The 26,828-nt window shown below is 36.5% G+C and overlaps 2 protein-coding genes across 3 annotated transcripts in view; both read left to right on the forward strand.

Annotated features, from left to right (window-relative positions):
* Positions 1 to 7,653: 7,653 nt before the first annotated feature.
* Positions 7,654 to 16,504, forward strand: LOC125249748 (cytolytic toxin-alpha-like). 2 transcript variants are annotated; one of them, XM_048162120.1, is made up of 13 exons: positions 7,654 to 7,694; positions 7,847 to 7,957; positions 8,114 to 8,230; positions 8,717 to 8,830; positions 8,969 to 9,079; positions 9,241 to 9,357; positions 9,764 to 9,880; positions 9,996 to 10,112; positions 12,829 to 13,258; positions 13,898 to 13,969; positions 14,116 to 14,185; positions 14,742 to 14,834; positions 15,244 to 16,504. In XM_048162120.1, exons 1-13 carry the CDS (start codon positions 7,684 to 7,686, stop codon positions 16,491 to 16,493), a joined length of 2,730 nt encoding a protein of 909 aa, XP_048018077.1. In that variant the 5' UTR covers positions 7,654 to 7,683; the 3' UTR covers positions 16,494 to 16,504. The 2 variants fall into 2 exon arrangements, with proteins under 2 accessions (XP_048018077.1, XP_048018078.1); XM_048162121.1 differs by lacking the exons at positions 8,114 to 8,230; positions 8,717 to 8,830; positions 8,969 to 9,079.
* Positions 16,504 to 26,828, forward strand: part of LOC125248250 — a 28,489-nt gene continuing 18,164 nt past the window's right edge. The window contains exons 1-2 of the mRNA XM_048159977.1: positions 16,504 to 17,255; positions 17,363 to 17,519. Coding sequence (XP_048015934.1) covers positions 16,802 to 17,255; positions 17,363 to 17,519 — 611 coding nt within the window. The 5' untranslated portion in view covers positions 16,504 to 16,801. The remainder of the gene's footprint in view (positions 17,256 to 17,362; positions 17,520 to 26,828) is intronic.

The raw sequence follows: 26,828 nt of genomic DNA on the forward strand, positions 1-26,828 counted from the left end.
ATGAATGTAAATTAGAAAATTGTCCGGCTTGATGAGAACAATATGTGTGTACCGAGTTTGGTGACTGTAGGAAAAACTAACCCCCCACTTTTGTCAAAAGGTGGCGCTACTGAGCCCTCCACCACGCCCATTTCTATGGCTTTGTCCATGTCTACTGGTTGACAATATTGATGTGTGTGTCGAGTTTCATGCAATTTGAAGCATGTTAAGAGCCTCAAAAACACTCAAGAATATTATTACAGTTTGACCTATTGCCATGGCAACAATATTTCAATATCAAAAATCCTGTCATAGGTCTACATCTGCTGTGTATTGACATTACACTGATGACGTTTGAAGCAAATCAGGTAAAAATAAGAGGGTGATCTCAAAACATTTCAAAAAGTGATACACTTCCTGCTGCCAGTTGGTGGCGCTATAACTTTGACTCACAATAGTGACATCCATGTGATCAGACTCCTATAACGAACACACTCGTGAAGTTTCATAAAGATCAATATATGTATGCAGACGTTATAACACATTTCCTGTTTCCTTTTCTCGCCATAAATTCGTTGCCTCGCCACGGCCAAACCGTTCGAGATATCAAAAATCCCCTGGCAATTTTTAATCATCAGTGTCTTGACTTCATGCTGACCGAGTTTGGTGGCGATCGGATTAATCGTCTAGGAGGAGTATATCAAATTCCAGAGCATGCGTTTTTCAAACAACCCTTAATAGCTGACTTCCTGTTGGCGTGGTGTTTAACTTAGAGCACGAAAGTTGTTCGGCCCGATGAGGTCTATATGTGTACTGAGTTTCATACTAATACGTGCAAGCGTGTTTAATATATGGACCAAATTTTCAGACTTTTTTCAAGGGGGCGCTGTCGAGCCCCCTGCCACGCCCGGGTACCACCCTCTCCGGCGTCCTAATGGCCGCGGATTCCAATGTGTGTGCCAATTTTCAAGAGTTTTTGAGCATGTTAAGGCCCCCGAAAAGCCCCGGAAGACGGAAAAAAAATAAAAAATAAAATAAAAAATATAGCTGCGAGCAGCGATGGCGGGCCCAAGCCCGGTGGCACCGCCACCCCGGTGGCTTCAGGGCAACTGTGCACAGCGGGCAATAGGCACTTAAAACGGTTAAACATCAAAGGACTATGTCAAATTCACTCCACATTTACTGCACTACAAGGTGCCACTATAGAGCCCCTCCTCCCTGCCCATTTTCAAAGGATTACATGTGCCAAGTTTTAACATTATTCTGATGAATTTTGAAGCAAATCAGGTAAAAATAAGAGGGTGATCTCAATGTATGCTGAAAGTGACACATTTTCTGCTTCCAGTTGGTGGCGCTATGACTTTGAATCACAATAGTCACATCCATGTGATCAGCCTTGTACAACGAAGACTAAGCCGAAGTTTCATCAAAATCAATTAATGTATGCAGAAGTTATAACACTTTGTTTCCCTTTTCTTGCCATAAATTCGTTGCCTCGCCACGGCCAAACCGTTTGAGATATCCAAAATCCGTTTGCAATTAAACAACTTCAATGTGTTAGCAACAAGTTAAAAAAAGCTTGGTGTAAATTGGATAAACCCTGTAGGAGTAGTAGTATAAAATTCATAGCCTGTTTTTTCAAAAAATTAACATTCAAACCAAAAATAGCTGACTTCCTGTTGGTCGGAGCTAATGAATGTAAATTAGAAAATTGTCCGGCTTGATGAGAACAATATGTGTACCAAGTTTGGTGACTGTAGGAAAAACAAACCCCCCACTTTTGTCAAAAGGTGGCGCTACTGAGCCCCTCCACCACGCCCATTTTCTATGGCTTTGTCCATGTCTACTGGTTGACAATATTGATGTGTGTGTCGAGTTTCATGCAATTTGAAGCATGTTAAGAGCCTCAAAAACACTCAAGAATATTATTACAGTTTGACCTGTTGCCATGGCAACAATATTTCAAATATCAAAAATCCTGTCATAGGTCTACATCTGCTGTGTATTGACATTACACTGATGAAGTTTGAAAGCAAATCAGGTAAAAATAAGAGGGTGATCTCAAAACATTTCAAAAAGTGATACACTTCCTGCTGCCAGTTGGTGGCGCTATAACTTTGACTCACAATAGTCACATACATGTGATCAGACTCCTATAACGAACACACTTGTGAAGTTTCATAAAGATCAATATATGTATGCAGACGTTATAACACATTTCCTGTTTCCTTTTTCTCGCCATAAATTCGTTGCCTCGCCACGGACAAACCGTTCGAGATATCAAAAATCCCCTGGCAATTTTTAATCATCAGTGTCTTGACTTCATGCTGACCGAGTTTGGTGGCGATCGGATTAATCGTCTAGGAGGAGTATATCAAATTCCAGAGCATGCGTTTTTCAAACAACCCTTAATAGCTGACTTCCTGTTGGCGTGACGTTTAACTTAGAGCACGAAAGTTGTTCGGCCGATGAGGTCTATATGTGTACCGAGTTTCAGACTAATACGTGCAAGCGTGTTTAATATATGGACCAAATTTTCAGACCTTTTTCAAGGGGGCGCTGTTGAGCCCCCCTGCCACGCCCGGGTACCAGCTTCTGCCCGGCCCTGTTGGCCGCGGATTCCAATGTGTGTGCCAATTTTCAAGAGTTTTTGAGCATGTTAAGGCCCCCAAAAAGCCCCGGAAGACGGAAAAAAAAATAAAAAAAAAAAAACAAAAAAAAAAAAATAATAATAATCCTTAGAAAAACAAGAGGGCCCTGCGCGAATTTTCGCTTGGCCCTAATAATAATAATCCTTAGAAAAACAAGAGGGCCCTGCGCGAATTTTCGCTTGGGCCCTAATAATCCTTAGAAGAACAAGAGGGCCCTGCGGGCTTAATTCGCTTGGGCCCTAATAATCCTTAGAAGAACAAGAGGGCCCTGCGCGAATTTTCGCTTGGGCCCTAATAATAATCCTTAGAAGAACAAGAGGGCCCTTCGCCATTTCATTGGCTTGGGCCCTAATAAATGCCCTGGTGTAGATGGTTTAACTTCTGAATTCTATAACACCTTTTCAGAAGATCTTGCTCCTTTTCTTTTAAAGCTTTTCTTACAATGCATCGAATATGGTAAACTTCCACCTACCCTGACACAAGGCCTAATTATCTTAATTCCCAAACCAAAAAAAAAAAGACACTTTAATTTTAGATAATTGGCAGCCAATTTCCCTACTTAATAATGATTATAAAATTTTAGCCTCAATATTTGCTTTTAGAATTAAAAAAAACTTTGGATTTTATTATCGATGACATACAGTCAGGTTTTATGTGTAATAGACATATTTCAAATAATATTCGCTTGGTATTAGACCTTGTTGACTACCCACATTTATACCCAGATGAGAGTTTCATCTTTTTTTTTAGACTTCCATAAGGCCTTCGACACTGTTGAACATTACTTTATATATTCGGCCCTTGAAAAATTTGGTTTTGGTGAATTCTTTATTAATTCTATTAAAACATTATATTCTAATGCAAATTGTTCAAGCTGCATAAGCACATCACCCAGATTCAATCTTAGTCGTGGTATCAGACAGGGATGCCCTATTTCCCCATAATTTATTCTTACTCTGTTCACATCTTCTTGCAGATCATATTAAACAGAGCCCTTTAAGAGTTATTACTGTTGCAGGTAGTGAACATATCATTAGTCAATTAGCAGATGATACCACTCTTTTTTTAAAAGATGCAAAAGAAATACATTTAGCCCTTATCCATACTTTCTCCAAAGCTTCAGGGCTGTACCTGAATATTAATAAGTGTGAATTAATGTCTCTCAAAAATTGTAATTTTCCAGCAATTTGTAATATTCCCATTAAAAATGAAATCACATATGTAGGTATTAAGATTGTAAAGAAAAAAGAGGAATGATGTGAGCTTAATTTCTCCCCAGTCATTGATAAAACAAAAATAAATAAATCAGTGGTTACTGAGAGACCTATCTTTGAGGGGGAGGGTATTGATCACTCAGAGGGCAGGCTTACATATGCAGCACTCTCTTTAGCAGTTAAATACTTGTAAAATTATTGATAATATGCTTTTTAACTTTTTATGGAAAAATAAAACCTACTATATAAAGAAATCTGTGGTTATGAACTCAAGCGGAAAATGGAGGTCTAAACTTCTTAGATTTTTCTACCCTTAATCACACCTTCAAACTGAATTGGATTAAACAATTCCTCAAAAAAACATCTATTTGGAATATTATACCTCACTTTATCATTTGACAGGTTGGTGGCCTTCAATTCCTTTTGCTCTGTGACTACAGCATTACCAAAATTGCTTTAAAACTGTCTAATTTTCACAAACAGATGCTTCTTTCTTGGAATTTAATTTATAAACACAATTTCTCTCCAAACAGGTGTTTTATTTGGAATAATAAGCACATTACGTATAAATCAAAATCTTTGTTTTTTAAAAACTGGTTTTGTAATAACATAGTTCTTGTTAGCCAACTTTTTAACCATGAAGGGCTTATGTTAACTTATTCAGAATTTCTTTCTAAATATAGTATTCCAGTCACTCCGAAAGATTATGCTGTGGTCATGGATGCTGTTCCCTCTGGTCTAAAAATGCTTCTTAAAAATACCTGTCCTCAACTCTCTATCCTTGGTCTCTATCCTTTAATTTTGACAATTAGAATTCAAACAATACCTAAATACAATGATTTGTTTAAAAAATAAGAAAGCTGTAAAATGTGCTTCTATTTGTAAACATTTTCATATTATTTAACTTTTATTTCTATTTTTTTTTTCTAAATTTGTCTGGTTTATTTTATTTATGTATTTGTTTTGATTGTTTAATGAAGTTTATTTAATGTACACCCTGACTGTAATTGTAATTCGTTAAAACAATAATAATTAAAAAAAAAACAATTAAAACAAGACAACCACATTGCAATCAACATTTAAATACAAATACAATATCCAATATGGTCATATATGTCTTTTACATTTTTGAGAATACAATACACAAAGCACACACACACACACACACACCCATCTTCGTTAATCTAATTTTGACTGTTCAAGTTTTTTTTTTTAATTTGACAATTAAAAATTTCACTCCACCTGCTAAAAAGCATTTTTTTTAATTCATGATTAATATTGCATTGCATAATGTGTGCTTATACAAACTGACAACCACAAGTGAATCGCATTCATATATTTAATATAGACTAAACATTTTTGTTTGCAATTTCAAGTAGGCTGTATTTACATACAACTAACCTGACAGTCGAGTCATTTATACAGGTTTTGTAATGAAAACTAGTCTAAAATTAAGAAACCCTTAGAAAACAGTAAACATTGAGTTTACATGTGATTAATTTAAAATACTTAGCCTAATTTATTATTCCAATATCCAAATATGATATTAAATCCCACAGGAAAAAAAGGGTTTCTATTTGTAACGTGCTATCTTTGAATTATAAACAAGACAAACATTCGCTGATTAAAGGTTAGCCAATACAAACATAGGCTATTTATAGAAAACAGTTGACAATAAATAGAAAGGACCAATGAGAGCAAAACGTATAGAGTATTCAAGAATATCAAGAAGTTAGTCCGACATAACGATGGGTTGTGTTAAGCGTCCGTAATTTAACCAATCTTAAAAACACGGGTGGATAATTCAAAATGTTTTCTGACTAAAACATAACACAAGCAAGAACATTTTAAACCAAGCACGGCATTTTTCATTTTACAATGATCTCCTCTCTGTGCGCTCGCGCGTTTGTGTTTATGAGAGAGAGCTCGCGCAGCTTTGAGACAATGGTACTTTTAAATGCATAAGTAACTGTGCTAGTTTTCATACAAAATAAGTAGGCTAATTAGGTATTTTAGTTAGTATTAACACAATAACGCAACACATGTAGGCTATGCGTTTCTCAACACTAAAGGTGCGAAAAATTTCGCATTTCGCTGCGTTCCAAAGTTCAAGTTTGGTGAACTCTGACCTGCGAATTCGCATCACGTGAAGACGTGCGACCAGTAGAAGATCGATTCGTCACAGCATGACCTCTTGGCTGAATTAAAAGAATTATATTTTTGCAGTAAAGTCGAGTAGGTTCTGTGTTTTTACATTTTAAATGTATTACTTTAAGTTATGTGTTGAATTCATGTTTATAAAAAAGACGCTGTAGACCGCGACGTCATATCACGACCGTTACAGCATCCGAAAAAAATTCGAACGTTCAAAGCTAGTGTGACCGGCTGACCGCGTCTTAAGAATGAATAAATAAACGCCTGTTTCTCCAGACTCGCGGATTGTCAGTCAGCCACATATCACAGCACTTTCATAATCACTAAGCCATATTCCATTTTATTTAGATTTGTTGTTCAACATTACTTGAGCATTTTATACCCGTTAACCTTAAGGAGTCAGAAGTACCGTGACTGCTGTACTTCCTCGCTTGAGAATTCAGTCACTGAGACGGCGGGAGTGGAAGGAGGAGCAGTGCCTTTTTTATTGATATGCCATACGCATTTGTCAATCATTCCTGCTTGCTATTTGGGAAATGAACCCAGCGCTCAGATTGGTCGAACTCTTTCTTTTGCTGGATTTGTTACTACGCGTGCACAGAGGAGTCACCGGGTTTTTGCGTAGTATAGAGTTACAAATCGCAAAATGCGTACATGTTGGCAGGTCTGTAGTCGCCATCTCTCTGTTTGAAACCTGCAGTTATATGCGGAATTATTATCTTTACGTGCATTGTGCATCAGCTCGTCAGCGCGCCGAGCGAGGATGAATCTAATTGCTGTCAGTCAGCACACAGGTGTGGATATTGTACTTCGGAATCACAGATTATAGTCTTGAAATATGACCAAAGTAGGAATTTTCACCAGAAAATGTAATCTGAAAAAAGTAAGTACGTCTGTCTCTTTTGTTCTGACCAAGTGAGGGGGAAAGCATTAAGTTAGCCTACAATAAATCGCGCTGCCAATGGTGATTAATTCTAACGATCGCTTATCTCATATCGCATCAAACCGTGTAAATTATTATTGTTGTTATACTTAGTTCTCAAATTGTTAATGTTAACAACATAAACATTGTGTGACTGTGTATTTAGTGTGTAGCCTATTAGTGTTAACTTACCTGTAAATTTAAATTTCTGTAGTCCGAAGTATTTTGCTTTTTGACCACGGCTGAATCATTTGTCATTGATAATTGTCATTTGGACCTTTCTGGATTACAGTCCGCCATCAAAAGGATGAGTTTAATTATTGCAGAGTGCTGTGAGAAAAGGCTAAATGATCTGCTACCTGTGTATGCCTAGCTTCCTAAATAGTCTAGCTGGATCTCCTTCCTTCTGTTAAGTGACGTAATGACGCAAAGACGAACTGCTGCATGCTCGAATTTCCCGCGGAAACCCACCAGTATTTATTATAAAACATTATTACAAGCATACTGTTGTGAATCGAGCTAAGGTAAGGAGATAGTTTTGAACACTGGCTGGATATATACTTGTTAAAAATTTGATTTTGGATAATTTTTAACCAAAAACGGATTGCAGTTTTTAACATATTATTTCAACTTTTACAACACTTTTGTCTCCATGTACCAAAGGGCAAGACCAAATGAGGCCCCATTTCCAGCTCTCTCACTCCTGTCTGTGATCAGTCAATGGATAGGAACCAATGCATTCAACAATGCAGCACAAAGTTACATGGGAGAGAAGTATGAAAATTTACATTGTTAGGAGAAGGATATTTGGATATTGGATATTTCTTGTGAATTTTTAAACTGGTTTTGTTTCTCCTTCAGCTTTTTAGGCTGTTAGAATCTGTAATGATTAATAATAATCTTGCATTGTTCTCCATGTACCAAAGGGCGAGACCAGATGAAGCACCATCTCCAGCACTCTCACTCCTGTCTGTAAAGAGTGATCAGTCAATGGATCAGCCAATTGCTTTCAGCAATAAAACACCTAATTACATTGGGTATGAAAAGCATGCAGATTTACTCTTTTAAATGGTGTGTTTGTTGTTTGATAAAGAACAAACAAACAATTTATTAGACGTACAACTATCCTTTTCTTGCATATGTTGTATGTCTCTTACACTGTTAAACTTAAATTTTCTGTCTCCTCCTGACAGTCCAAGACCAGCTGAGGCACCGTCTCCTGCAACTTCATACTTCTCTTTAAAAAGCAACCAATCAATGGATCAACCGATTGCATTCAAAGACAGAAGTCAGCCTTACAGCGTTAAACGGTATGAGAATTTGCATTCTTTGATCAGCTTGTATTATGGTTACAATGCCAAAACTTCAGTAGTCGGTCCCAATACCAGTAAAATTTCATTATACTCTACCAATTTTGATTTTGAAAAAAATATACTGTAACACTTTTTTTAAACTATTTAACTGTTTTATTTAATCCTTTGAAAATAAAATATTAACTCTAATAATTACATTTTCTTGTCACTCCTGAAATATTGCTACATTTATCCTCTAAGCAACATGAAAAATAATATGCGTAATGTGAGCGTGATATAAGCAAAAATGTGAGCAAAGAGCATTCCTTCTATAATCACTGAAGCTGTCAATTCACAGAGTTGTAGTACTGAAGAAAGACCGGCATCATTACACTTTTACATTTTCAGTATCGACTTCGTACTGAAGTAAAGGTACTTATGACAACACTGTGAGCTTGTGTGGTCCTATTAACCAATCAAACAACTATGCTTTAACTCTCACAGTCTGAGAAAAGATGAGGCACCATCTCCATCACCCTCACTCCTGTCTGTAAAGAGTGAACAGTCAATGGATAGACCCATTGTGTTCTACAGTGGAGTGCAAAGTTACATGGAGAAGTATGAGAACTTACTCTGTCAGTCCAGGCCTGAAATATATTTTAGTCATGTTTTTTCTAAAAGATTCAGCTGTGGTCATTTTATGTGTTTTGTATGTCATTGTGATAGTTGTTTAAAATCTTATTTATACTCTCACAGTCTGAGACTAGATGAAGCACCATCTCCAGCACTCTCACACCTTTCTATGAAAAGTGATCAGTCAATGGATCAGCCAATTGTGTTCAGTAATGGACCCCCTAGTTACATTAGGTATGCAATGAATGATAATTTGCTGTTTTAAATTGTATGCTTGTTGCATGATAAAGAAAGGGAAAACAACTATTTATTAGACATACAACTATCCTTATCATGCTTATATTGTATGTCTCTTTTATATTGTTAAACTTACATTTTCTGTCTCCTCCTGATAGTCCAAGACCAGCTGAGGCACCATCTCCTGCAACTTCCTACTTCTCTTTAAAAAGCAACCAATCAATGGATCAACCGATTGCTTTCAAAGACAGAAGTCAGCCTTACAGCGTTAAACGGTATGAGAATTTACATTCTTTGATCAGGTTGTATTGTGGTTACAATGCCAAAACTTCAGTAGTCAGTTCCAATACCAGTAAAAAAAAAAAATTGCATGATTCTCTACCAATTTAGATTTTTAAAAAATTGTGTAACACACCCCCTTTAACTATTTAACTGTTTTATTTAACTATTTGAAAATAAAGAGCATTTATTTCATAATCACTGAAGCTGCCAGTTCACAGAGTTGTACTATCATTACTGAAGAAAGATCGACATCATTACATTGATATCATTACATTCATTACATATATTTTCAGTATCGACTTCGTACTGAAGTACCAGTACTTATGACAACACTGTGAGCTTGTGTGTGCATTAGAGGTCTTATTAACAAATCAAACAACTATGCTTTAACTCTCACAGTCTGAGAAAAGATGAGGCACCATCTCCATCACCCTCACTCCTGTCTGTTAAGAGTGATCAGTCAATGGATAGACGGATTGTGTTCAACAGTGGAGCGCAAATTTGCATGGGAGAGAAGTATGAGAACTTTCTCTGTTAGGGGATTAAAGTCAGTGTGTTTAATGTACTGTGCTTGTTTGCATAGCATATCTCCTGTGCATTCATAAACCTATTTTGTCTCTCCTCCTGAAAGTTTAAAGCCAGATGAAGCTACATCTCCAGCACCTTCCCTCACATCTCTTAAAACTGAGCATTCAGTGGACCGACCGATTGGATTCAGACAGGAAGCACAGAATTACAGGGACAGAAGGTATGAGATTGTATGCTTGTTAAGTATTTAAAAAAAGTTTGTAATGTTGAATTTATACATCAGAAATTCCCAAAATCAAAAGTTGAGACTTAATGAAGAATTATTGTTATAAAGGATCTCGGTTTTAGAAGCTAACTTGATGATGCTACACAATTTGCTCACTAAATTGCCCATATTTTAACTCTTTCCCTGCCAGTGTTTTTTAAAAGAGTTGCCAGCCATTTTTTTTTATAATTTTCACAAAACGTTCATGTCCCCCAGAATATTTTGTTGTATAAATATCTGAACATACAATATGTCAAAAGAAAGAACAGAGTCTCTGCTTTAAAAAAACATATTCTAGCTTCTTGCATGCTTTTTTTTATCAACACTTGAATATGGGTAAGTTTCATCAAAAAAAAAAAAAAAAATCAACATTTTGAACAAATAGCTGCACGTTTTTGTCAAAGACATCACATTCGCTGCTCTGAATAACCTCTATACAGAGTACAAAAAGCACTGTGACTCCATGTTTGCTTTAAGCACAACATTCTGCACACGGGATGCTCATTTACTGTATGCTGTTTGTGCCACTTTGAAATGAAACCTTTACTATTATTGGAGTTTTTCACACTGAATGATTATTAAAAGCCTGTCTTGTCTGTTACCACATTAAAAAGCTGTGCAATACATTTAAAATAAATGTCTTATAATTTTATATTATTTATTTTCTTATATATAACGTTATATTTATATATAAATAATTTATATTAGATTTAAATTTGTATTTAATTGTATAAGTTGTTTAGATGTGTATATATAAATCAAATATAAACTGTTTTTCATGAATATATTTTGTAAGAAAACAAATAGTAATTTGTCATTTGTTTTTTTATTAACACATTGCCAGTTTTAGCATGTTCACTTTTATTTTTCCCCACAAAATTATGTATTTTACTAAATGTTTAGATTTTATAAAATTACGGTGCACAATTATTTTTTTTTCTAGAAGTACTTCTGCTGCTGAATTATCCACTCACCTAGTTTATAATATATTTTTTTGTTGTAGATTGATTATATATTTTAATTATTATATTTTAAAGTGTCATGAAACCCCAGAACACACTTTTTTTGAGCTGTGAACAGATATGTATAAGCTGCACATCATTGAAAACACTAAAGGTACTCATTCATTTTATTTACAATTTGAAATTAGTTATTTTTGTATTTTTAAGAGCAATTTCTGTCTTCCGGTTTGAAAAGCAAAGTCAGATCAAAATCACAAAATCTGACATCATCGTGTAATACCCGGAGTGATCCGGAGTGCTGGTTGGCTCCAGTATGGGCTGGTCAAACATGCTGACGTCAACCGTTTCTGCATTTATTCATGAGAAAAAGCACATTCAATCCAATCACTGCGCTGTAGTATGCATAAGATTATAATTGCGGTACTATGCATGAGGAAGTATTATTTCTCTGTTGTCATTCAGAGACATGGGTCGTATAGTTGTGTTTGTTTCCTCAGTGCTACAACACAAAAATGCATTTTCCTGCGACGCGACCAGAGCTGAAGTTTGGGTGCATGTGGATTGTTTTGCTGTAATCTACCAGCACAAAAAATATGAAATGAAAAATATAATTGTTATGATATGCACGTGGAGCGCGGAAAATAAAATTATGTATTTAGCCCTATATTTTTCGTCGGTTTTTATATTGTTTTTCAACGCACATTACATATTATGTATCTGCATCCACTAATCTTCCATCCATACTGACTAGTGCTGTCTATTTGACAATTCATAATCATTCATAATTATTTTGAGAATTATAAAATATATAATATAAAATTAAATTATATAAGTGGCCTATATAAAATTACAAAATAAACATTCATCAATCAGTACTTTTTTACTTAAGTACATTAAAAATCAAGTACTTTTGTACTTTCACTCAAGTAAAATTGAAAAGGAGCACTAAATACTTTCACTTGAGTAATATTTTATGATGCATATCTGTACTTTTACTCAAGTACTTGATTTGTGTACTTCGTCCACCACTGGTGTGGAAAGTATTATTAGCCCTTTTAAATATTCTTTTGCATTTCTCCCTTGTGCTTGGGAGTTTGTTGTCATTTTCTCCGTGCTCATATATATATATATATATATATATATATATATTCATCATTCTGTATAATGAGTGTGTTGTAGGTCTGTGTTACATTGGTTGTTCTCTCCCCTCTTCCCCCCCTCTACACTCCCACTTTTCCAGAGCTTTACACACCCGTTTTTCCAGCTCAGAGGTGTGAACGACCAGGCTAAAACAGGGGGTTTCATGACCCTTTAATTTGTTGTTTTTCTCTATAATGATGTAATGGTTATTTAGTGAATTGTGTTTAACACAGAAGTTTGATCATCAGTTTATAAGTGCAAGTTATAGATATTCTAATATCAATCATCGCTGGTATCAGATCAGTCTCGGTATCGGCCGATACTCAGAATTTAGAATATTGCAATTGGATCTGCATTTACAATGTTGTTCTAAAAGTGTCCAATTTTGTGATATCAAATTTTAGGCACTATACACTCTAAAAGTTTAGGCACAACAATCTCTTCTTGTTTTTACTTTTTTTTTTTTTTTTAATACTGTGTTTACGATCATTGCATTACAAAAATGCAATAATAATAACCAAATTATCATTATATCATCATGAAAGTAATAACCAAAGATGTTCCCACAGCACACTTTCAGCCACTCTGCTGACAGAAGACCACTACAGATGCTCAGTGTGCACAGAGATCTTTAAGGATCCAGTTTCCATTCCCTGTGGACACAGTTACTGCAAACACTGCATTGAGATCTACTGGAGCAAACCAACTCAAGCTGGAGGTTACGCTTGTCCGCAGTGCAGAAAGAGGTTCAGAGATCGTCCTGTGTTAAGTGTAAATGTTGTTTTGTCTAAACTGATCGAGGAACTCCAGAAGGCAGGATTTAGTCCTGCTCTTCCTGCTCACTGTTACGCTGGACCTGAAGATGTTCCCTGTGATATCTGTGCTGAGATGAAGCTCAAAGCTGTTAAATCCTGTTTGACCTGCACTGCATCTTACTGTGAGACCCACGTCAGACAACATTACACAGTACCAGCACTGCAGAGACACAACCTGGTGGAGGTGATTGTAAAATTACATACACATTTATGGCAGAATAAATAGCTGCAGGAGCTGAATATTTAAATTAAAAAATTAATTAAATTAATTGTGATTAGTTACAGTTCCTTGATTAACTAATCCTGAAACAAGGTGATTACTACATTCTGTTTCGATCTCCTACTGTACATCAAAGGTTTCTATTAAAAAAATATATATATGATTGTAACCACTCACAGAAGTGGTTGTTGACTGCATGAATGCAATGACTAATCAGAGCATAATCTAACCACAGTCCATAAGACAGTAAACACAGTAACAGTAAAGCAGTAAAAAACAGTAAAGACAAAGCATTCCTAATGACTGAGGTTCAAAAAGAAGCCACATGATACATGTCCACAGGCTCTGAGAAATCAAAACGCCAGAGTTAAATGCAAGCTGAATAACTATGTTTGTCCATGCAGTGTTTTGCAATCTTGCAAATGTTGGTATTATAATCAGACATTGATTATAACAATGAGAGTGTTTAAATATGTTTAGTTAACAGGTGACCTTGGAGTTGTATTGGCATACATTTTAAATGAATGTGTATTTTAGTTTTGTTATAATTTAAGTAAGTATGTTTTGTAAATTAGCTTAAACTACTGATGGTATTTTGTTTAGGCTATTATGTCAATACCTGACAGTAAGGACATCAAGGAGATCAAAGAGCTTCAAGATGGAGTCATTGAAGAGGTAAAATAAAGAAATCAGAGTTGAGTACAATATTTTCTGAACAGAGAGTGGTATATGTAGCACAAAGAGATACATGCAGCACACATACAAACATTTTACTAGTTTTTCTGACAATATTCAAAAAACTTTTTTTTTTTTTTGCTTAGATTTCAATGGATGAAAAAGCTGAAAATTTTCATCCAACTAAGTGCTTCTACAGTGGGTTTTCCTGTAATGGTATGACTGGTAATCCTCTTACAAGCTTATTTACAGCAGGTCTTAGAAATACCACCATAGGATTATTTTAGTGGTAACTTGATTTAGATACCTTGACATTTGACATCCTTTCAATTGATAAATAGAAATGGCTTTTGTAAGTAACTTTGGATAAAATCATTTCCTAATTAGTAAATGTAGCGAAATAGTATAATTTGAAATGAAATGTGTTAACAAATATCACAATCTTGATTAGATTAATCAGTTTTACAGCAAATATTATGACTTGTTTCTTATGTGGAATCAGTGAATGGCTCCAGTGTCAAAATTTGGAAATTACAGAAAACATGCTATATTTTGGAAGTTTGTATCTGTTATTTTTTTTTATATTATTATGAGTTTAACATATAGCTTGTAAAATATGTCTGGGAAAGAGGGTGCATTGTACTTTAATCTTTATGTATCATGGTTCAAAATATTTTTTTATTGTTTAATAATATTTTTTTTCAAGGGCTTTTCTAAAATAGCTGTCAACTAAATGTAATACTGTGTACATTTCTCCCAAAATTACTCACAGATTTGCCTATGGATGTAACTGAGATTGTGGCGCTTGGACGTCCTTTGGATCTTGGAATGTTGTATGACTGTCGCAATGATTTATTTACTTCAGGTTGGTCTAACCTTCTCATTTACTTTTATAATTTTCGATATTATCTGTTATTAATAGTGTAAGTATACTATTTTACAACAGAGATGTAGTTTTAAAAGCTCAAATGTAGTAGGTACATGTTCATGTTATTTTCCCTTTTCCATATTAAAATTTACAGTGCATCTTGAGTGGGGAAATGCTAATTTTGTCTTCTTGTAAAAGCTGCAGCTAATACTAATGTGTACTATTTAAATTTGCTAATTAAAAGTGCTGTGTTCTTTGACTTAATTTATTTTTTAAATGTTAAACTATTCCATACTGCCTCCTCTTAGGCTGCTGTGATGTGAATTGATATTGTATGTGTAGATGGACAGAAAACATTTGTAAATAAGTAAAATTGAAGTACATTGTGCTGTGAATGTGTTTGCAGATGGCAATCTTTGGGATAAACACACTGTAACAAGAAACAGAATATCTTGGCCCCAACTGAAAACACATGTAAAGGTTTTGGAAGATGACTCCCTTCAGGAGAGATGCAAAGCATTTGAAATGTCACCTATGTTACGAGTAAGTGCTCTGTGTGGTCTTATGGAGCTACATGGAGCTGCAGCTTTTCTGAATCACCCAGTTCAGTCTCAATATCAGGAAAGATTTACTCTACACTATAAAACCACCACCAGACTGGACATGATCAGCCAAAGACTGTTACAGGAAGGAGCTCCTACCTCAGCCATTAATGCAACCACAGCTACACATGTGATCATCGCCGTGTTCTATGGAGCTCAAGCTTTCTTTGTTTTTGATAAAGAGAGAATCAGCACAGAGAGAAATACAGAAATGGAAAATGTTATCAAGAAGCTTACCACCACACTCAGAGCAAGAGATGTGTTCACAAGTCTTAATGAAACTGAAAAGGCAAACAGCATTTTATATGACTGCAGTCTGTACATTGATGTGGGAGATTGGAAGAGTCCAGTGACTTTTGATAAGGCGATGGAGATCTACGGTTCCCTGCCAACACTGCTTGGATCCAAAGGAGAGAGAGCAGTTCCTCTGAAGGTCTGGCTGTACCCTCTGAAGAAACTGGACAAGAGCTCTGTGAGTGCTGCTCTGAGTGGAGTCAGTGAAAATGTGATGCATCAAGCTGAAAACATTCTGGAACATCTGAAAAAACACATCAGGATCTGTCAGGACATGATAACAGACTATTATAATCTGACTGTGATTACTAGGTTTCCTGCTTTGGAGGAAAAACTTCAGAACTTTTCAGAATTTCTACAAGAGTACATGACAGAGTTTCAGAGAAAAGCTGCTGAGATTATTGAATCCATAAATGTCAAGGAAGGTGACAGACAGAAGAGTTTTCAAGATCTTATCAGTTATTGTAATCAGTCTCCATTCAATCCAGATCACACACATCAATGGCTTGAGAAGAAAAAAAACGATCTGTTGGTTTTAAATGAGTGCAGAGCAGTGAACATGACTATTGTGAAATCACAGGAGGAGCTTCAGCGTGTCATTAATGATCCTCAAATGAACCATGTATTCTGCTTCACTATTTCATCAATGGAGGCTGAAGATTATTTTCTCAAAGATCTGAAGCAGCACATTAAATTAATGAAAAAGTGCACATTGACCACATATGATAGTATAAAGCTAGAGATTCACTGCAGTCAATAAAGCCTGTTTGTGTCAGTCAGAAAGTACTCTCCGACTTAAAAGTATTCATTGCTGCCAAAGAGACAAATGAAGATCCAAAGCAATCCAAATTCATTGCTGCATTTCTACCTGATGATAGTTTTCCAGAATACTCTGTGCAATTTTATCATGATGGTAGGATTGTGAGTAATAATGTGAAGCTAGGAACAAAACCAAATCTTGCCCAAATAGTTCAGATAAAGCACACCAGTGTTTCTCTGAAACTGAATCAACCACAAACCAAAAACAAGAGATATGTGGTAGAGACCAGGGCTTTAAATGATGGTGGAATGAACAACAACACATGGAAACAGATAATTGTTTATACCAACATTTTCAAGGAAATCTGTTTGATTTTAAATCATCAATATCAGTCCGGCCATCAATATCAGCTGAGGTATTCAGTTATTGAGCAGGACTGTATGAGCAACTTTAGTAGGATTATGAACTTTCAGACAGCTGTTGCAGCAACACCTGGTCAACCCCTTGTGAATAAGCTGAACAAAGACACTCTCAGAGTCACCTGGTTGAAAGCTGAAACTGATGAAGATTGTCCAGTGCTGCAGTATATGGTTGAGTATAAAGAAGCAGGACTGGAGGGCTGGTCATCAGTACTAACTCAAGGACCTCAGTGTGAATGTACTTTAACTGTACCTCATAGCACCTGCTATAGAGTCAGAGTCTCTGCTGTCTATGAGGACATCACCAGCAAACCTAGTGAGGAAACACCAGTACCGGTTGATGGTGAGACACATGACACTTTTAAAACAATATAGTTATCTGCTTTTCTTTTATTTAGTCATATTTCTTGTTGCTGATTTTTCTGCATCTGCTTCCATTGTCACCAATAGTCTGGATCATAAAGCTCTCAGAGAGAAAGAGCTCCATCCTCCTAGAAGTGCTGAAACTCCAAACAGAGAAGAAACCAGTAGAGCTGATAGACTGGACAGATGAAGAGAGTGAAGTGAGGGGATTCCTCCAGTGTCTGCCCTACATCTCCCAGCTCAGGTGAGAGTCTCTGTGTTTGTGTTTCCTGTTTCTCTGTGGTCATTTTTTGTTGATGGTGTGATTGTGTTCATCTGTTTCCAGCTCACACTGATGTAATATAACACACAGCAATCTATTTTAATATGGTTGAAAGAATTCAATTAAATTCATTTCAAATTTATTTGTATAGCGCTTTTCACGATACATATCATTTCAAAGCAGCTTTACAGAGAATGGATGTCAACATTACAATTTAAAGAATGTAGTTTGCAAATAATATAATTTAGGTAATTAATTTACAATCTGAGTTAGCAGTTTAACTGAAGGTAGAAGCAATGAGCTCCTGGAAAAATTAATTACATTAACAATACTTAGGATATAGAAATTGGCAATGTGCATGTTGATCCAGATGATTGCGTCTTCTGAAGTCCTCGCAGGAGTTGGCGCCGTCTTTTCACAGGTGATGGTCATCTGAAGTCTTCTTAAGAGGCTGGATCCAAACTGAAGCTGATGTACTCTCTAGTCACCTCGGGGCGGGTGTCCCGAGGTAAAACAGAAAACAAAAGGAGAATAATTAGCGTAGCTCCTGTTCATAACTTTAAGCAAAGATAGTCATGTGCAATTGATCTTGAAAGAAATAAATTAAATTACTCTATTTTTTTTAGAATCCGAAAGTTATGAAAAAACACTTACTTTACATTATTTTACATTCATTATGTTCAAATTGTGGAATATATATATTAAATTAGATAAAATAGATCTAATAAAGATATATTTGAAAAAAGGTAAATAAATAAACTCTGACCTGTACCACACTGGAAAATGGTCGAACAACTATTGTTCCTTAAAAATATTTAGTGTGTGCAGAATTATTAGACATTTTCTGGTCATATTTTTTTTCCAGGCACATCTTACCAATTCCAAACCACATTAATCTTAATAACTACTAATAATTTTATATTTAATCATTTATTAGTGATATATAATTGTTCATGGTGGCTGGAAATGAAAAACGCCTTATATTCAGGTATGCATAATAATTAGGTATGTTTTCTTTTTAAGATTAAATGAGCCAAAAAAGAGATTTAATTTAGACTGAAAAATCAAAAATTATTAAATGCCGATGAGAAGGATACAATACTAAGGCAATACTAGAAATTGCAGTTAAGGCATGACCATTTGACAGTGAAATGCTCATTGGGTCAGCAGGGTCAGACAAAAACAGCTGGAGAAGAAAAGACATGTTAACTGCAAAGGAATTAAAGGTGCCCTCAAATGAAAAATTTTATTTATCTTGGCATAGTTAAATAACAAGAGTTCAGTACATGGAAATGACATACAGTGAGTCTCAAACTCCATTGTTTCCTCCTTCTTATATAAATCTCATTTGTTTAAAAGACCTCAGAAGAACAGGCGAATCTCAACATAACACCGACTGTTACGTAACAGTAACAGTATTTGCATATGCCAGCCCATGTTCCCAACATTATGAAAGGCATTAGACAAGGGCAGGCAGTATTAACGTCTGGAAGTGCACAGCCGAATCATCAGACTAGGTAAGCAAGCAAGAACAATAGCGAAAAATGGCAGATGGAACAATAATAACTGACAAACTATTTTTAGTGATATTTGTAAACTGTCTTTCTAAATGTTTCGTTAGCATGTTGCTAATGTACTGTTAAATGTGGTTAAAGTTACCATCGTTTCTTACAATATTCACAGAGACAAGAGCCGTCGCTATTTTAATTTTTTAAACACTTGCAGTCTGTATAATGCATAAACACTTTTATAAATCTCTTTATAAATCTCTCCAACAGTGTAGCATTAGCCATTAGCCACGGAGCACAGCCTCAAACTCATTCAGAACAACAATATAACAGTACATACAATACTCACATAATCCGATGCATGCATGCCGCATGCATGACGAACACTTTGTAAAGATCCATTTGAGGGTTATATTAGCTGTGTAAACTTTGTTTAGCCGTGGGCGGAGAGCACGAGATTTAAAGGGGCCGCACAGCATAAATCGGCGCGTTTATAATGATGCCCCAAAATAGGCAGTTAAAAAAATTAATTAAAAAAAATCTATGGGGTATTTTGAGCTGAAACTTCACAGACACATTCAGGGGACACCTTAGACTTTTATTACATCTTTTAAAAACATGTTCTTGGGCACCTTTAAGAATTAAGGTGAAGAATTAAGTTTGAAACCACTTCAGGAACCCTTTAGTCTCCAACGCCACCATTTTCCAGAACTGCAACCTACCTGGAGAATCCCAAAGGTTTTTATCTGTCTCAGACCAGCATCTGGGCCTGGTGAAAAAATAATAATAATAAGGCTCTCAGATGGAGCTCGTCAATGAGTTTGAGTGGGGTAAACCTCTCACGCAATTCAGCGGCTGACGAGAGCAAGCTGCTTGGAGAGGATGCGTTGTCATTCTCTTGCCCATCAGTGAGTGCTCCTCCAGTCAAGCAGGAGATGGTTGGTGAGGATAATGATGGTGAGCCTCATGAATCCTCACAACTCCCCTGCCCTGCGTACGCAGAGAAGCTGGAAGTTATGGAGCGTGCTTCTGGCAGACTGTAGTTGCCATGGAAACACATTAAGAGAGAAACCGCATATGGTCGGCTTGACGAGCGGTTTCTCTCTGGCCATAATCCCCCAGCTCCCGTGAGCCTTACATTCCTCACAGATATTCATACTGAGATTGAGAAGGCATGGAATAACTCATATTCTGCTTGCATTTTCTGACATCAACGGCTAATTTCACTGATGTTGAGGGAATAAGCAAACATGGGTATGTGACTAATCTCGTGACTGGGTCGGCATCGACACTGAAAGCTCTAGCCCTGCCTACCAAGCCCTTTAAGATGACATCTCGCTTGAATGACAAGGCATACGTGGCAGCGGGTCAGGCTGATGCTGCCTTGCACATGATGGCAGTTTTGCAGAGTATCAGGCAGACCTGCTGAAGGATCTTTCCTCTGAAGTGGTAGAAGAGTTGTGCCGCACCACAGATCTTACTCTCCAGGCCACCAAGAGGTCTGCTGCCACAATTAATAGGTCGATGGCGGCGATGGTGGCCATACAGAGGTATCTGTGGTTCAACCTAGCTGACACTGGGGAGAAAGGAAAAGGCTTTCTCCTTGATGTGCCGGTTTTGCCTTCTGACCTTTTTGTCACCTCTGTTGTGGCTGTCGTGGTGGCTGTGGTTGGAAAGTTTCAAACATGCTCACGCATTGAATCTGAGAGCTCACTTAATATCCCGATGCCATCCGTGATGCTGAGAGAGGCGTTCAATAGATATATGTACTGCACGTTTTCCTCTCAGTAACAAAATAAACACAAAACAAAAATTGACAGTGGTGACAGCAGAAAAAAAGCATCTGATCATAGCAATGTGGATATGGTTGCACCAGCTCTGCAGTTCAGCACTTCAGTGAAGGCACGTTAATTTAAATAGCATTTTATACAATAGACTGCTTTAAAGCAAGTAGCTTTACAGTATTAAATATAAAACAGACCCACTAAGACCCTCATGACATTTAGTCGTAAAATGGACTATGCACTAGTTGTTAAATAGTTAAGAAAAATAAAAACAAAAACTTAAAATAAAAATAAAAATAAAAACTTATACTGTGTGAATCTTTAAGACATATTTTCACCGTTTTTTTTTATATATCTCCTTTTTTACAGTATCGCAATATATCACAATATATCGTATCGTAACCCCTGTATCGTGATGCGTATCGTATCGCCAGATTCTTGGCAATACACAGCCCTACCGCTGAGGTCCGTATTCGGGCCCAGATCACAGGAGGTGTGGGCCTGTCCTGATTCGAGGGTCGGAGACAGGGCCAAAAGTTGCCTCTCGTAACCTCCTCCAGGAGGAGTAGGTCACAGAGAAGGTGGGACTGTAGGAAGGAGACGGATCTAAATGAGATGACGTGGGCCTTTTATAAAGTGAATTTTACATAAAATACAAAGTTCTGGCATGAAACCCATTAGCCTATGGTGCAGGCTAATAGGTCCTTTAACACAACCTGCTAATTATCACATCATTATCTATAGGTCAAAGATGATTGGTTCCTGCTGTATGCTGTACCCAATGAGCTTGTGTGCTTAATCTTTAAATACAGCGCAAGTAAATACAATCTTAGCAGCGCAGTGTGCTTCAGAAATCATCTAAGATAAGTACATGGGTTCTTATACTATCACTGTGCGTTTTTGCGTAGTCTGCTTTATCAATTCTATGTCATGTCAACAGTCTGTTTAATGCTTAGAGAGAATTACTATATTAGCAGCTAGCACATGCATGTTGTATAAGGATACAGAGACAAGCTTGATGAACTTTAAATGGAACAGGATTTGCTTTTGTATTTTAACAAAGCTACAGCAAATATTTTGTACAGCAGCAGCAGCAGCAGCAGTATGGTTAAAAAATTCAGATGGCAATGGGTCAATATTAACAACACAGAATGCAGCAGATGTTTCGGTGCATGCCGCGTGAAGGGCTAAAGTTACCTGTTGCTATTGAGTGAGAGGAGTTTGTGTCGGCTAATGACTTGATCATGCAATGTGGATATATCATGATTAAAATGCAAACAATGTTTTCATCTTATTTACATACTAACTAAGTGAGCAGCTGTATTCAGATTTTATTGGGCATATACTTTTTCATACTACAGGAAGAACAGTAGATTTTGCAAGGTCGGTAAGTCATTTAATTAATGGATTTAACGTAGAATGATATTTATAATTTCTGCTTACCTTAGAGCGTGCCAACGCAGTTCCATGTATTCTTCAAACGAAGCAAGAGTGCCTCAGTTGATGCTTAAAGAGCATGAAGGATTGCAGGGCGATAGAAGATTGGTTAAGTACACAGGAGCTAAACCATTCAGAGCCTTATAGGTCAGTAGCAATACTTTATAATCGATACGGAACTTAATGGGTAACCAGTGTAGAGATGATAAAATTGGTGCTATATAATCATATTTTCTTGACCTGGTAAGAACTCTAGCAGCTGCATTTTGTACTAATTGTAGCTTGTTTATTGAGGAAGCAGGGCAACCAGCTAATAATGCATTACAGTAATCTAGTCGAGATGTCATGAAAGCATGAACTAACTTTTCTGCATCAGAAATAGTTAACATATCGTCCCCTTGGAATTATAAGGTTCTATCTGACATTTTTGTCAAAATTGATTTATTCACATATTCTTATTCTGTGACAAATTATTTACATTATGTGATGTTTTTGGTAATGTTGAGTCCATTTGGGGACTATATTTACAAAACAAAAAGGTTAAAGTCCAATGGAATGCAAAAACTTTGAAGCTCAATATCTCAGAACTGCTCAGAATGCAGATAGAACCTTATAATTCCAAGGGGACGATATTCCGTACCTTAGCAATGTTTCTGAGGTGGAAGAAGGCTGTTTTTGTAACATATGAAATATGATTTTTAAAGGACAAGTTGCTGTCTAATATAACACCCAGGTCTTTAACTGTTGAGGATGGAGTAACAGTACATCCTTCTAAATGCAAATTGTAATATGAGAGATTCTGTGTATAGGTTTTTGGGCTAATAAGTAATACTACAGTCTTATCTGAATTTAATAGAAGAAAATTACTAGTCATCCAATGTTTTACTTCTTTAACACACTCTGTCAGTTTGGATAATTTAGAGATTTCATCTGGTCGTGATGAAATATATAACTGAGTATCATCGGCATAGCAGTGAAAACTAATTCCATGTTTTCTTATAATATTGCCGAGTGGCAGCATGTATATTGAAAATAGCAGAGGGCCTAACACTGATCCTTGCGGCACTCCATAGTTTACTATCGTGATCTTAGATTTTTCCCCTTTTAAATAGACAAAATTGTGTCAGTCTGATAGGTATGACCTAAACCACCGTAATGCCTGTCCCTGAATACCAGTGTAATATTGTAGTCGATCTAGGAGTATTTTATGATCTATAGTGTCAAACGCAGCACTGAGATCAAGTAACACTAGTATTGAGATACAGCCTTGGTCAGAAGCTAGAAGTAAGTCATTTGTAATTTTAATGAGAGCAGTTTCTGTGCTATGATGAGACCTGAATCCTGACTAGCGTTTTTTTGCAAGAAGGAGCACAATTGGACCGACACCACATTGTCTAGTATTTTAGACATAAATGAAAGATTTGAAATAGGTCTGTAATTTGCCAATACAATTGAATCTAATTGTGGTTTCTTAATGAGGCTTAATTACTGCTAGATTGAACTTTCTTGGGACGTGACCTAGAGATAAAGACGAGTTGATAATATTGAGAAGAGGTTCTTCTGCTACAGGTAACAGTTCTTTCAGTAGTTTAGTGGGTATTGGATCTAATAAACATGTTGTTGGTTTAGACGCAGTGATAATTTTATTTAGCTCTTCCTGTTCTATAGTTGTAAAGCACTGCAACTGTTCTTGAGGGGCGATAATTGAGGCTGAATCACAAAAATCTGTCAAAGGTTTTATATTTACAATTGTATTTCTGATGCTTTCGGTTTTCTCAGTAAAGAAATTCATAAAGTCATCATTACTAATGTAATGAGGCGGAGGACTCGGGGAGATCCATTTGCAGCTTTATTAAAAACATGTTGTCGTACAGGCAGGGGTCAAATACCAGCAATATCAGTGTCAGAGGCGAGACGTAGTCAGTGACAATACCAGGCAGAGGATCAGGACAGGTGGCAGACAAGACTGGGTTAACCGGTAAACAGGCAGAGATATCACAGGGCAGGCAGCAGACAGGAAACAAGGTGATCAGGCAGTCCAAGGTCATACACGGGAAGTAACACACAGGAATAAACGCTCAGAAATGTTAGCTGGGGCAAAACAAGACTTCGCAAAGTATTGTGGGGCATGAAGGTCTTTTATAGTCCGGGGAATATGGATCAGGTGTGAGTGTGTAATCAGTCCAGGTACGGGGTGTGGGAAATGTAGTCCATGAACAGTTAATACTCAGGTGAAGGTGCCCTCAGGTGGCGAGCGGAGGGAGCCACAGAAACCGAGTTCGTGACAACTAAACCGTAATGAAATGTTTTGTTCTGGTGATGTCTAGCCCCTGTACTAAACAAGAACCGTGGATTGTTTTGGTTATTTTCTATGAGTTTGCAGAGATGCTTGGCGCAGGCTGCTTTTAGAGTCTTTCTATAACGGGACTAGATGTCTTTCCACGCGATTCTGAAGACTTCTAAACGAGTTTGTCTCTATTTGCGCTCTAGATTAAGAGTTTCTCTCTTGATAGCGCGAGTAATACTGTTGTACCATGGAACAGTATTTTTCTCTCTAACCTTTTTAAATCTCATCGGTGCAACAGTATCTAATGTACTAGTGAAAATGGTGCACATGCTGCTAGTCATTTTCTCGAGATCATTTGTGTGTTTAGGTACGATGAGCAGCTGAGACAGATCAGGCAGTTTATGTGTGAATTTATTTATTGTTGTCGGGAGAATTGTTCTGCCTAGTCGATAACGCGGCGCATTTTGACAAATATCATCAGTGTGCAGTACGCATGTTACAAGGTAGTGATCAGTGACTTCATCACTTTGCGGTATAATTTCTATATCGGTAGGATTGATCCCATGTGATATAATTAAATCTAAAGTATGTTTAAAACGGTGAGTGTCCAGTGACGTTTTGTTTGTCCCCAAAGGAGTTTAGTAAATCTGTAAATGCAGCCCCTTACGCATCATTTGTATTGTCTACATGAATGTTAAAATCTCCAACAATCAGCGCTTTATCAACGTTGACCAATAGATCTGAGAGAAAGTCTGCAAAAAGAATTTCAAATGAATTAAACCTATAATTTGTTTTCTGAGTAACATTAAGAATATCTCTATAGATTGTTGCAACACCACCGCCACGGCCAATCGGACGGCATTTATTTTTATAACGGTAGCCAGGTGGGCAAGACTCATTAAGACCGAAATAATCATTTGGTTTAAGCCATGTTTCAGTAAGGCAAATTACATCAAGACTATTATTTGTGATAATTTCATTTATAATAACCGCCTTAGGTGTCAGCGATCTAATGTTTAGTAGCCCTAGCTTTAGAAATTGTTTTTGTTCTGTGATTTTGCGAATTTCTGGTTTGATCACGATCAGATTTTTTCTAGATCCTTTATTTTTATTGTTAAACCTCATGCGGGCGATATGGCTCGTACCGTCTCGATCAGGCACCTGAAGCCCTGCTTCAGCACCTCCGTCTGCCGCAGCCTGGTGTCGTTCATCCCCGCGTGCAGAACAACAGCTCCGATGGTCTCATTTATCTGAAATACAAAGCTTTATTCAGCAAGGATCCATTAAATTGATCAAAAGTGACAGTAAAGAAATTTATAATGTTACAAAAGATTATATTTCAAATAAACGCTGTTCTTTTGAACTTTCTATTCATCAAAGAATCCTGAAAAAAAAAAAAAATGTACACAAATATTTTGTACAAATGTACACAAATGTTTCTTGAGCAGAAAATCATCATACTAGAATGATTTCTGAAGGATCATGTGACACTGAAGACTGGAGTAATGATGCTGAAAATTCAGCTTTGCCAACATAAGATTAAATTACAATTTAAAATATTTTCAAATAGAAAACAGTTCTTTTAAATTGTAATAATATTTCACAATATTACTGTTTTTGCTGTTTTTCTAATTAAATAAATGCAGCCTTGGTGAGCAGAAGAAACTTACCAAAAATCTTACTGATCCCAAACTTTTGTACAGTAGTGTAGTGATTTTTACTCCATTCACCGGTGACGTAATGATTTTTGATCATGTGTCACTTAAGGTGTGGTTATGAGTGTATCAGATGACCCCTCCCCCCTTTGTAATACGGGGCACCAGTTAAGAAAACTATCTTAACAATTTAAGAACACTCCAAAAGAGCTGTTCAATAATTCAGAATTAATATAAAATGGAGGGAGTCGGTCAACTGATTTATCTGAAGGATTTGTGAGTCTGGTCAACTAGTAGAGTCTTTGGTCATCAACACAAGGAAGACACAGTTATAATAAAAATCAATGAAATGTATTAACAATAGACATGCAAGAGTAAATACCACAACGATTAATAATGAAATAATGAATATGCACTTCTAAAAGATAGTAAAATAATAATCAAAGGAGAATACTGAATTAAATCAAAGAAACACATAAATGAAGGGAACACAGAATGGATAAATGCAATGCTGTTGAACTGAATGTAGAATGGAAAAGAATTGTATGGGAATGCTTCTTATGGAAGCCACCTAATGGCCCTGGTAAAATGGTGATAAATAATTCCTTATTTATCATTCA

The sequence above is a fragment of the Megalobrama amblycephala genome, linkage group LG16 (genome assembly GCF_018812025.1).
Source record: "Megalobrama amblycephala isolate DHTTF-2021 linkage group LG16, ASM1881202v1, whole genome shotgun sequence".
In the NCBI taxonomy this organism is placed as follows: Eukaryota; Metazoa; Chordata; class Actinopteri; order Cypriniformes; family Xenocyprididae; genus Megalobrama; species Megalobrama amblycephala.

Bases quoted from the DNA above. Each gene is read 5' to 3' on its own strand.
- LOC125249748 (XM_048162120.1), top strand. The intron at 8,831-8,968 runs GTATGAGAACTT...ATACTCTCACAG, and splicing joins GTGCAAAGTTACATGGAGAA to TCTGAGACTAGATGAAGCAC. The intron at 13,970-14,115 runs GTAAAATAAAGA...TTTTTTGCTTAG, and splicing joins AAGATGGAGTCATTGAAGAG to ATTTCAATGGATGAAAAAGC.